This window comes from Melanotaenia boesemani, chromosome 6 (assembly GCF_017639745.1).
Source record: "Melanotaenia boesemani isolate fMelBoe1 chromosome 6, fMelBoe1.pri, whole genome shotgun sequence".
NCBI lineage: Eukaryota > Metazoa > Chordata > Actinopteri > Atheriniformes > Melanotaeniidae > Melanotaenia > Melanotaenia boesemani.
Genome location: NC_055687.1, coordinates 34853637 through 34867126, shown reverse-complemented (window position 1 = coordinate 34867126; position 13490 = coordinate 34853637). Strand labels below are relative to the sequence as shown.

General features: G+C 44.5%; 1 protein-coding gene across 1 annotated transcript; it reads left to right on the top strand.

Moving 5' to 3' along the window:
- Nucleotides 1-9249: 9249 nt before the first annotated feature.
- On the top strand, nt 9250-12206 carry LOC121642113. The gene is made up of 4 exons (XM_041988606.1): nt 9250-9326; nt 10831-10990; nt 11688-11898; nt 12005-12206. Exons 1-4 carry the CDS (start codon nt 9250-9252, stop codon nt 12181-12183), a joined length of 627 nt encoding a protein of 208 aa, XP_041844540.1. The 3' UTR covers nt 12184-12206.
- Nucleotides 12207-13490: the final 1284 nt, after the last annotated feature.

The window sequence follows — 13490 nt, the reverse complement described above, 5'->3', positions numbered from 1 at the left end:
GAGAAAACAGGTGAGTTTTAAGTTTACTCTTACTCTTAGAGTCGAGGGAACGCAGGGACGGCGGGAGGTCATTCCATAGCCTCGGCGCAAAGGCCTGGAAGGAGCGGTCACCCCGGGACTTATAATGAGTACGAGGGATCATTAGAAGATTTTGGTCCGAAGACCTCAACTTCCGAGAGGGAGTGTAGGGACAAAATAAGTCTCTAATATAGGAAGGAGCCTGGCCATGTAGGGCTCTAAAAGTCAGCACCATGATTTTAAAAGCAAAACGAACGGAGACTGGAAGCCAGTGAAGAGACTTTAAAATTGGCGTAATATGTGCCCATCTGTTCGTGCGAGTCAGGAGCCTGGCTGCAGAATTTTGGACGTGCTGCAGACGGGACAATTCCTTTTTATTTAGACAAGTAAATAGGCTGTTGCAGTAGTCCAAACGAGACGATACAAATGCATGAATTACCAATTCAAGGTCCTTATTTGAAACAACAGTTCTCAGTTTAGAGATATTCCTTAGCTGATGGAAACAGTTCCTAGTTAGCTGCTTAGAGTGGTGTTCTAAGGACATATCTTTGTCAAAGATGACACCGAGGTTTCTAAGGTGGGATTTAGATGACTCATTCAAAACACCCAGGTACTGTTTAATACATGGGCTGGCATCATCAGGGGCGATCACCAGCACCTCAGTTTTGTCTGAGTTTAACTGCAGTGAATTAGCACCCAACCATTGTTTAATTTGCTTTAGGCAGCTCATTAGGGAGTCCAATTTATGGATCTCAGAAGTCTTAAAAGAACAGTACAGCTGAATGTCATCAGCATAAATGTGGTAAGAAACATCATCAAAGTCCTTGATTATCTTTCCCAGTGGAAGAACATACAATAAAAACAATAAAGGACCTAACACAGAACCCTGAGGTACTCCACACCGCAAATCAGCTGAGTCAGACAGGATCTGGTTAGCTGATACACAAAAACTCCTACCTGACAAATACGAAGTGAACCATGATAAAACGGGGCCTGACATTCCTATTTGATCGCGCAATCTAGTCAGCAAGCTGTCATGATCAACAGTGTCAAATGCCGAGGAGAGATCCAACAGGACTAAAACAGTACATTTCCCATAGTCCGCAGACATCAAAATGTCACTGGACACTTTGAGCAAAGCAGTTTCTGTTGAGTGATGCCTACGGAAACCGGACTGAAAAGGATCAAAGATGTTAAAATTCTCTAAAAAGGAAATCAATTGTTCCGAAACAACTTTCTCCAAAACTTTGGACAGGAAGGGTAGCTTCGATATGGGCCTGAAACTATTTGGTTCGTTTGGATCCATGTTAGATTTTTTAAGAAGAGGTTCCACAAAAAGCATGTTTAAAAGGACTGGGGAAAACGCCAGAAGACAGTGAGGTGTTAACCAGATTGGTAACCCAGGGTCCGATGACATCTAACACTTTTAAAAGGAGTTTACAAGGGAGTGCATCAGAAGGGCAAGATGAGGGCTTCATTTTAGTTACTAAGTCTGAGATATACGCTTGGGTCACCTGATTAAAAGATGACCACCTATGAAGTACAGGCTCATCAATAACAACTGGGTTACAGAATGAGCGCAGAGGAAGCTTATCCTTAATATCCTCAATTTTGCTAATGAAATATTTCAAGAATACATTACTGTCGGTTTTACAAGAAACAGGTATAAGGGGATCAACAGGACATACAATAGAACTGATGGTGTCAAACACAACCTGGGGGTTCTTCTTATTCGATGAGATCAGCTGACGAAAGTATTCAGATCTGGCGTTTCTAATCATTTCATTTAATGAGGACATAAGTTCCCTAAGATGCAATCTATGTACTTCAAGTTTAGTAGACTTCCACAAGCGCTCCGTTTTTCGACACAGGCGCCTAAAGTCCTGAATATCATGATTTATCCATGGACGGGTGGTCTTCTTGGTCACCAGATTGGATTTAACCGGAGCAACCTGATCCAGAATGGATTTACAGAGACTATTAAAACTAACGGTGAGGCTGTCCACATCATAACAATCCTTAAACACATTAGAGTCAAACAAGGCAGAGAAATGAGCTGCTGTATTCTCAGTGATAATGCGCCTTGCGGCCCTAGTCGCAGAGGGCTCAGGTTTAGGAGTGAGGTGCAGATCAAATAAAACACAGTAATGATCACTAATGTGGACATCTTCTACACAGAGGTCAGCCACGTTAATGCCAAGAGAAAAGACTAAATCGAGGGTATGACCCTTATGGTGAGTGGGTCCAGAAACGTGTTGCTCCAAATCAAAAGTTTCAGTCAACGTTAAAAGATCCCTTGCAGCACAGGAATTTCGGTCATCGACATGAATATTAAAATCACCAACTAGTAAAACTTTTTCCAACTTAATAATAAATGATAAAAAATCACTAAAATCCTTTAAAAAGGCAGCAGCATGACCTGGTGGGCGGTAAACCAGCACACAATAAAAGACATCAGAAGAACCAATCTTAAACATCTGAGATTCAAATGAAAGGTAGGTTTGAGAATTAATCATTTTACAAGTAAATTTATCCTTGAATACCACTGCAAGACCTCCTCCACGACGAGAGGGGCGGGGTATCCCGAAAACCGAGCAGTCATCAGGGCAAAGTTCATTTAAGTGAATAAACTCCCCTTCACTCTGCCATGTTTCAGTGAGGAACAGGAAATCCAAGTTGCGCCTGATAAAAAAGTCATTCAATGAGAAAGATTTATTTGAAATTGAGCGTACATTCAATAGACCGACCCGAGACGAGGATGACGTCACAGTCTTCACATCAGCTCAGCTCAACGGAATTTGCCGAAGGCACGCAGTGCGGTCACGTGATCTCCAGCTGGGTCGGGGTGCCACACGTAGATTGTCAGATGTAAACATGGAAACGAGCGGTGGCAAAACATCCTGGTAGCCCCAATTCCGACGTTTCACCAACTCCCAGACATCTGACGAGGGATCGGAAAAGGGGAGCGAAGAGGGAACACCAAAACCAGAGCACACGTCGATGAGGGGAACAATCCGCAAGCACCTGTCCATGTGATCCGGGATGTCAACCTGACGACGCGAAATTCGCTTTCGCTTAGCTTGGATGCCGGACCTACAGCCAGGCTTCCTCTGTCTCCTCTTTTTGTCGGGGACACGAATCAGCAGCAAGAACTCTGGAGAGTCGGTCGAGCAAACGAAGGGTGGTGGAAAAGTTTGCCTGTACTTTCCCCAGTCATTACATAAGGACTCCATAGATTTTCTTATGCTCAAAAGAGCACCGCGATCGTAGCTCCAAACAGCAGAAACGTATCCGTTGGGAAAACGGACTGATAGGACCGTACATAAAGTAAAAATAATGAGTAAAAGTCGACAAAGGAGACCAGCAACAAAGGCGTAGCCAGGCACAGGCGCCATTTTGGTTACAATCTGCATAGCAAAACTGATTAGTGTCAGTGTTAGTAGTGTCAGAAGGCAAGACACGCCAGAAGCATCGGAACATGGCTGGATATCCCAGTCTATAGAGCATCCGTCTACCATGTGGGAGGGCAAAGTTCAATTCCCAGAGTGGTGAATCGCGTGGGAGAAAAGCGTCTGCTAAAGTACAGTAATGATGCTGGTAATTTGTTGAAATTGAGATTGGTAGCAGTTTAATTAGTGTTAACTAATATTTCTTTCTAGTCACTGGGCGCTTCAGCTGGGTGGCGGTGCAGAGAGACACAATCATTGCTATTAACCAAGAAGACAAGGAGTTGCAGGAAATAAAGACTGTCTGGACAGAAATTGGGACAACAATTTTTAAAAAAGTGTTGTGTAAGAATAAGTAAAAGGAAATCCACCTCTTGGGTGTTTCATCATCATGCATCACTTCTAGACCTCCAGCCTCCAGTCTGCGTCCCACTCTGCTAAATGACTTTCTGACATACTGGCAGCAGACTGTCCACCTTATTTAGCTAAATGTATTTTATAACATGTAAGTTTCGTTTCACAATGAACGAACATATTTTAGTGGTTGAGGTTCTTATTAATATTGTCACGCCCTCACCTGGTCTGCCCAAGCCTTTTCTGCATTTCCTAAGTGATCACTCCCGATTGCTCACACCTGTCCCAGATCAGCTACACCTGTCTCCCTTTCACTCACCAGCCCTTATCTACCCCAGCACCACCATCACTCCCTGTCAGACCTTAACCTATGCACCTCATGGACTCTTCCCTTCTCCGTTTCTGGCTCCCTGGTTCCTGTCCCTCCAGCCGACTCCTGCAGTGTCTGGTTCAGTAAGACTATTTCCTTGTGTTCATGGTGATAAATAAAGAGTGGTTAACCTGCTTCTGTCTTTGAGGAGTCCCTGCGTAACAAATATCATCTCTTTTTCCTTAAAATCCTGTTTTGTTTTTTTTTCCATGAAGATACGCTCTTAGGAGTATTAATATTGAATGTGTATCTTTATTAATTTCTGCAAACAACTTTAATATCTAACATGTGGTGTGAAAGGTAATAGTGGATTGTGCAGAAATGTCTCACATTTCGCATCATTTCCTCAATTTTATTCTGTACCATTGGTGTCGCAGTTTCCCATTTTTCCAGATTATGTGCGTATGCCTGGGTCAGAGTTGCTGTGGAGGTAGGGACATATTTCAATCAAGTTTGGTTTTTATAAATCCCAAAAGTTGACTATATTTGACGTACGTTGGCTTTTATTCCTACGCAAGCTTGATAAATGAAGCCCCAGGTCTGCATAGCTGGATCTAGTTCCTTTATGGAACAAGCGGCACCTGCCGGGAAGGTCATTAATCCACTGAAGGCCAATACTGGTACCTTGGTCTTCCAGGCGCAGTGGATTAATGAAGATGGCGCAACAGGGTCTTGACGAGTTACTTAGAGCTATTCAGTCAATTAGTTCTGAGATCACCCACACCGGCTCTCAGGTCTGCTCCAGTGCTTTAGCGCCCCACGCTGGCTCCTAGGTCTGCTTCAGTGCTGCAGCACCCCACGCAGGCATCAGGTCTGCATGTCCTCCGAGGATCCAGCTCCAGTCAGTGTAGCCCCCTGGCCGTACACCAGAGATCCGGTGTGCTCGTCCTCCGTGTAGTCTTTCAGAGAACCGGCCCATGTCTGCTCGTCCTCCGGGTCTTCCTCCTGAGATCCGGCCCATGTCGGATTGTCCTCCGGTTCAACCTCCAGAGATCCAGCCCAAGTTGCACATCCTCTGGGTTGTCCTTCGGGGACCCAGCCCAAGTCTGCTCATCAACCGGGTCGTCCTCCAGAGACCGGCCCCGGTCTGCTCATCATCCAGGTCTGCCTCCCGAGATCTGGCCCAGGTCTTCTCAGCCTCCGGGTCAGCGTCCAGAAATCCTGCCCCATCATATCGGCTTCCAGAGATCCTGCCCCCAATCTTTGCGGCCCCCGGGCTGCCCCCCTGAACTTTGTCACCTGCACTGTTTTGCTTGGACCTAAAAAAAACAAAACAAAATAAAAAAAAAAAAACATGCAGGAGAGCAGAGAGGAAATGGAGGAAAACAACATTAATTATTCTTTTAGGAATTTTTAAAGAATAACTGAAAAACTACAATAAAACAGACATGCCAGAACACTTCCTTTTCCAATCTTATTAGAGAAAACAAGAATAATCCCAAATTCCTTTTTTGATCTTTTAATAAACACAGATTTTAGAGGACTTTGGAGACTACTTCAGAGGTAAGATCAATGTTATTAGATCCAGTCTTAAACAAAATGTTGATTTTAACAACTCTGAAAGCATTGTTTTTACCCAAGGAAACACTGGACAGTTGTGTCTGGCTGAAGAGGCTTGGTCGAGTTTTCTCCCAACTAAACCCAACAACCTGCCTTTTAGAGCCCATTCCCACACCACTTTTAAAAGCATTTTATGGTTTCTTTGAGTGTGAGCTGGGTGTCTTCCCTTAAAACAGAGGTGGTGAGGCTCCTTATCAAGAAGAGTAATTTAGATCCACACATTGACATTGACACATCGACAACTACCAGTAATACATTTTATTTAAAAGCGCCTTTAAAAACACCCAGGGACACTGTACAAAAGAACATTAAAATGGTTAAAAACAATAAGTACAAAACAAAACAGAGAACAACATAAAGATGGTGAATGTGTGACTAGATGACATAGGAGTGTCTTAACAATTGTGTTTTGAGTTGTGATTGAGTGGAAGAGAGTCTATGATATGGATATCAGGGGGAAAGGAGTTCCAGAGATGGGGAGCAGAGCGACTGAATGCTTGGAATCAGGGGAGTGCTGATGGAGGATTGGCAGGGCAGGCTGTGACAGTACCCCCCCTCCAGGGGCCGGATTTCAGATGGTCTGAGAGGACCCCCGGGAGGCCGAGACAACCAACAGGATGCAGGAGGCCACCCGGGAGGCTACGACGACAGCAGACAGACTGCAGCTGGACAACTGGGACACCGAGTAGACTTGGGCCGGGTCTTAGGAAGACGACCCGGAAGACAATCAGACATAGACCGGGAACCCGGAAGATGACCAGGAGGACGTGCAGATTTGGGCTGGGTCTCAGGAGGACGTCCCAGTGGATGAGCAGACTTTAACTGGAGATCTGGAGGAAGACCTGGAGGGTGAGCAGGCTGGATCTCAAGTGGAGGACCAGAGAACGGCACAGACCAAAGCCGGAACCAGGGACGTGCAGACTGGACCCCTGGAGGTTGAGCAGACCAGATCTCTGGCAGACAGCTAGAATGCTGCTTGGCCAGCAGTGGAACCTCTGGAGGACAAGCTGACTGGATCGCCAGATGGGTCACAGACTGGAGTGACATCTCTGGAAGACAAGCAGGCGTTAAATTAATCTCTGGAGGATGACCGGGAGCTCTAGCAGACTGGGACACTGATGGACAGCGAGGACAGCACTGCCCAGAGCTAAACCTCAGGAGTACGTTCAGGCAGGATCTCTGGCAGATGGCCAGTGGGCTGTATGGTCTGGAGCTGGATCTTAGGAGGACATGCAGGCTGGGTCTCTGGCAAACAGCCAGAGGACTGCACGGGCTGGCTCTGGAGCTCAGGTAGATGTGCTGACGGGATCTCTGGAAAGCGTGCAGACTGAAGAGGGATCTCTGGAAGGCCACTGACTGGGTCTCTGGAAGACAGACATATGTTAGCAGGACGTCTGGCGGGCGACGGGAAGGTCGCACAGACAGGAGCTCTGGGGAGCTCGGTAACATCCACCTCATGGCTAGCCCAGGTGCCAGTGGCCGAAGAGGAGCAATCTTCTCAGCAGGGCCACAGGTGACAGAAGAGGAGCATCTCTACCAGAGACCCCCTCGGAGACAGGAACAGACAGAAAGGGAGGAACCAGAGGCTGGAGAGGAGCGTCCCGCTCGGAAACCCCCTCGGAGACTGGAGCCACTGGCTGGAGAAGAGAGTCGTGCTCAGAGACCCTCTCAGAACCAGGAACCATCAGAGGCTGCGTGGGCCTGGGAGCTGGCATTGGACATTGAAGAGCGTCTGGAGAGAGGAGGGCCACCGGGTCCGGCTCCTGATCATCTTTCCTCTTCCTCCTTATTCGCCTCATACTGTTGGTGGTCGGACCTTCTGTTACACCTGAACTCCTCAGAGACAAAGGCAGGTTAACAATACTTTATTACATGAACTCAGAAGAAGGATCTTACTGATACCAACAACGGAGGAGGCGACGGGGGGATAAGGGAAGCCAAGAACGAAGAGGGAGTGAGTCCTTGATGTATGTACACTGGACGTAAAGTATCAAGATACGAAGCGATCCGATGCTGCTATCTGTCCGTAACTGTCACAAATACGGACAAGATAAGGGAAAATCCCCGCTGCATCCCTCACGGATCCTATTTTTAGATCTCTCCGGATCCGGACTACTAAAACTCCAAAAACCTGGATTTTCATCCATGAGGTATCCAGAAGATGCATGTTTATGTGATCCCTCACAGATCCAATTTTAGATCTCCTCGGATATTGACCTCTAATAAATCCTGAAAAGTCCAAAAATCCGGATTTCAGTCCGTGAGGTATCCAGAAGATGCGTCACATTTTGATCCCCCGACTTTAGCTCTCTCTGGATACTGACCGCATCTTTGGCGAACCATGTTCACAGATCACGGGAAATACATTGAACATCCGTGACGGATGCCCGCCCGGTATTTGCGGATTTTTCATCTATGCAATATGTCTGATTTAATGGTTCTTGTTCTGGCTCCTTAAGAGCCATCTCACAGTTATTTTTGGTGTGATTAATTGTTAATTTAACCGCTACTTACGTTTTGTAAAAGTATGCATTTAGATCGTATTGTGAAGGGCAACAGGAAGTAGCGTAGCTTACTTCCTGTCAAGCACGTCAAACGCGAAGGCTTACTCCTACTCCGGCAGCCCTGTGTCCTGAGCGAGCACAGCCTGTATGTTTATAAAATACCTTCATTTACATGCTTAGACTTAGAACTAAGTGTCTTTATGTTTTTTATTATGTTTGTTCTGTAAAAATACGCTAATTCTGTGAAGTTGTTACATTAGCATTTAAGCTAGCGTTAGCATGTTAGCCTTGTATGTGTGTGCTTATTTAGTGTATGCTAACAAGTCACGTGATCACTTGTGGGTCACTATTTCATAAAATAAGGTAACAAATACTCATTGTAAGCCATGTTAACTTGGTTTATTCTTGTTTGCAGTTTTACTCTGGCCAATGGTACAATAAACGCCTGTTAAAGATCAGCACTTGTCATCATTGAAGGAGTTATCTATCTGCCTAGCCCCGGGGAAATAGCAAGGGCAGAATAGTAAAAAGGCTACTCTAAACGGACCAGAGTACAGTTTCCAGCCTTCAGACTCAACTACGACAATGCAGCCAGCCGAAGAGGACAGCCTGGAGGTCCGATCAGTCTGTTCCCGTTCGTCAACCCGATCCAGCAGCTCACTGATCGCAAAGGCAGCAGTGGAAGCACATGCAAAGGCCGAAGCTGCACGTGCCAGAGCCGAGTTTGCACGCAAAGAAATTGACATTAAAACAAAACAAGCAGAGCTAGATGCTACATTAGAGGCCCTCAGAGAAGAGAAGGAAGCAGAGGCGGCTGTTGCTGAGGCCGCCGTGTTTGAAGCTGCAGCGGAAGAGGAGGCCATGAGTGGTGAAATGCTTTCTCCACGCACACCAGAACAACAACATGAGGACTCAAAGCAAGGTCAAGACCACACACAAGTCAAACTGACCCCTCACACGCTCAGTCAACTCCCAGCCTCAGCACATTCGGACAACTATGGACTACATACCTACCTCAGTTACTCACCAGCCCAACAGCATGAAGGCCTACACGACGCCAAGGGATACGCACAAGTAAAGCAACTTCCACTTGCCACAAGTCCAGTCCCAGGTCCAAGAGCCCCATCTGAACATGTACCACATCCATATCACCAGAACATTAAAAGGGAGTTTGTTACACACCCACCTGTTATCACCACTTCAGGGTCACGCGACTACAAGTACGTGAGTACCACTCCAACCCAGCCAATAAGCCCTCCTGCTCCACTCAGTCTGCCACACCAGCCAGATCAATATAACAATGGGGACAATGACTTTGCCAATCTTGCTAGATATTTAGCCAAAAGAGATCTTGTTACCGATGGTCTGACAAGGTTTACGGACAAGGCTGAGGACTATTGGGTGTGGAAAGCTTCCTTTAATAACACTATAGAGGGGTTAAGCCTAAGGTCTAGTGAAGAATTAGATCTGCTCACACGGTGGCTTGGGGATGAGTCTTCTAAACACGCCAAACGCATCCGCTCTGTCCATCTTAACAACCCAGCAGAGGGTTTACACAGAGTCTGGGCACGACTAGAGGAATGCTATGGCACCCCAGAGGTTATAGAAAAATCTCTCTTAGACAGACTTGAACGCTTCCCTCGAGTTTCCAACAAAGAGCCACACAAACTCAGAGAGCTGGGCGACCTACTGTTGGAAATAGACGCAGCTAAATGTGACGGCTCCTTACCTGGTTTAATGTATTTAGACACCTCACGTGGCGTCGCCCCAGTTGTTGACAAGCTGCCAATCAATCTTCAAGATAAATGGATGTCAGAAGGGACAAAGTATAAACAATGACACAATGTAAGCTTCCCTCCATTTTTATTCTTCTGTCGCTTTATACAAGATGAAGCAAGAATGAGAAACGACCCCAGTTTCAAGTCACTCATACCTGCTCCCACATCCACTCCAGCCACACACGACAGCCACTACGGAAGATTTGCAAGGTTGAGAGCTCCAGTTGCTGTCCACAAAACAGAGGTCAATAAACCTTACAAAACAAGCCCAGTCGTTACAAGCGAATTCACAAACAGACATTGCCCCATACATAAGAAACCACACCCACTAAAGAAGTGTAGAGCCTTTAGGGAAAGGACATTAGATGAGCGCAAAGCATATCTCAGAGAACACAACATATGCTTCCGGTGCTGTGATTCATCTACTCATCAAGCAAAGAACTGTAAAGCGGACATTAAATGTTCAGAGTGCAACAGCGACAAACATATTGCTGCACTGCATGCAGGTCCAGCACCATGGACAGCACCAAATGCACTAACTCAAACAGGACTGATCACGAATGACGTCAAAATGCTATTTTTAGAACAGCGTACTGCGCCATATTGGATTCGGACAAACAACCTGTAGAGCGTGTATACTGTGTTTGTACGAGCAAAGTTGCATTCCGAATATCCGAATATTCTTTAACAAAACCATTATGGTAACAACTAAACACTGCTGCTTCGGTGTCTGCCGAAGTGACTCGCGATATAGTGACCGTGAACATATGAAGGGAGTTTTTTTCATTCCATTTCCAAAGCCCGGAAGAGAACCAGAGAAATGCCAACGTTGGGTACGAGCTTGTAAACGAGAAAAATGTGACAAAGGATACATACATTTGCTCTCTGCATTTCCTCGGTGGAAAAGGGCCAACAATTGATGATCCAGACCCAATACCAGCAACAACAACATCTGGACAGGTAGGTTCTTTGCCTTTTCCGCGGCAGAATGGTCATTCATACAGTTCATGATATCCTTTTTCCGTAGCTGGTTGTCCAGACAATTGCCTCTACGCACAGCTCCACTCTTTACTGAACTTAAGGCAACTTCTTGTCTTTCATTACTGGACGAACTATTATAACTATTATTAATTATAATGTCTCGGATTCAGATGAATTTGAGACATTAGTGAGATCCCACCTGTTAATCCCACTTCTCAAGTATTGCTCAAGTAGTTATCTCAACTCAACCTCCTTTGTCTCAATGTCTTTTCCCCTTTTTTGCTTACCTCTTGCTCCTATGGTAACCTTAGGAGAAGTAATTCAGCAACAAATGATCACAGAATGATACGAGTATGAGAAGCTCAAACTAGTCTCATGAGACAAGAATGAACAACAGATGATAAACTTTGCTTTACTGTGGGCAGTTGTCATGGAATCCAGTAGCTGAACACTCCACATTTTGTAACACAGGCTTTTTAGACCTTACCTCTCAAAGCCACCAAAGTATTAAGACTAATGGGCCACTATTTATTTTTCTTTGACCTGCCTGTCAGCTGGGTGTCAATAAAACAGGCCAAGCTTGCTCAGCCAATGTTCTATTGTCATGTTTTGTTTTGTGATTGTGTTTTTAAACCAAATGAGGTATTATCTTATAAAACTCATTTTCTGTTTCTAGGTGGAGAAAATAGCCCGCAAAAGGAAAGCTCCTACCCAAAGAAATGAGGCTGTTTCTGAAGCAAAGAGAAAGAGGAAAAGATTGACCCACAACAACACTCCATCGTCAAGCACACCGAGTAGCCACGAGACAGAACATGAATCGACTGATCTTCACATAAATGATGATACCACAGCTGCAACAGCCCTTCTGGACCTTTCTTCAGTTTCAGGTTGTGTGATATATTTTTTCAAAATTAAGAATAAAAATATATTTTTAATCTGTGTCTTTTCACACTATCAGGATGGAAATTTATTGTTTCAATTTATATTTTTCAGATCTTTCAGCTCAAATCATCACGGATAGCTTTGATAAGATGGACCAATCCTGTCAGACCGATGCTACATGTGATGAACTGATTAAGTTAAAACTGGAAAACAAGATTCAAAAAGATGAACTCTCAAAGTGCAGAGAGCAAGATGTAAATGCACAGCAGAAAAACCCCTTTTTCTGTTGATGATGTCAGAAATGATGACAAGCAGGCAAAATTCTACACTGGTCTGACATGGCTTCAGTTCATGGCTCTCTGGAATGTCCTTGGACCCTCTACAGATAAGTTAACATATCACAAAAGCACATTAAGGTCAGAAATATCTCCAAGTAAAAGGCCAGGTGTCAAAAGAAAACTGGATCCCATTAATGAACTATTTCTTACCCTAATAAGACTGAGAACTGGCTTACTTCATCAGGATTTGGCATTTAGATTTGGAGTTTCTGTTAGTTTAGTCTCAAAAATAGTCACCACTTGGATTCAGTTTATGTATCTTGAGTTTTCCACATTGAGAAAACAAATGTTTGCATCTCGAGAAATTGTTGCCAGAAATCTCCCTTCGTGTTTTAAGAGACTCAAAGGGATTAGAACCATTATTGATTGTACTGAATTTTTTGTTGAACAAGCCTCTAATTTTGAGCAACAGGGTAATCTGTACTCATCGTACAAAAGTCATGGGACATATAAAGTTTTAGTAGGTGTGTCCCCCACTGGCGCTGTTATGTTTGTATCTGATGCATACGAAGGGTCGATCTCTGATGTTGAAATTGTAAAGCAAAGTGGATTTCTTGATAATCTTGAAGCTGGGGATCTTGTTCTAGCTGATCGGGGTTTCACAATAAGGGAAATTTTAGCAGAAAGGGGGGTTCACCTTAACATCCCACCATTTTTGAGTGGGAGAAAACGGCTCACGCCAGAGGAAGAAATTTACACTAAAAAGATAGCAAGAGTAAGAATCCATGTTGAAAGATGCATCGAGAGAATAAAAAAATTTAGATTGCTCAGTAAAGTTGTACCCCTGTCACTGCAGCCTGTATTTTCACAAATGGTTTTTGTTGCTGCCTGCTTAGTCAACTTTCAAGAACCACTTGTAACATAACAGGAAAGATGTTGAACGTGAGGTAGCAGTGAAGTTCTTGAATTAATTCATACATGAGCTGTTGAATTAACTACTCTGTCATGAAGTAATTAATTGTAATAGAAATGAAGTTCAAATAAAAACATTTCAGATGCATTTGTTTTTTTTATTGTGACTGATAATGTTCACTGTGATCTTTCAGCATCAATAGTTCAAACTCAGAATCGGAAGGTGTCTAGGAAGTCTCATTTCTACATACTCTGGGCACAGGTAATTACAGTGGAAGTTTCTCAGAACAGGAACCATAGCGTCAAAGAAATCTTTGTCAAACAATATTTTTTTAACTATCATTCCTTTTGGGCTCCAAATAACAAAGTAGGACCACTCTCTCTGTAAAACGCCCATTTGCATCTGC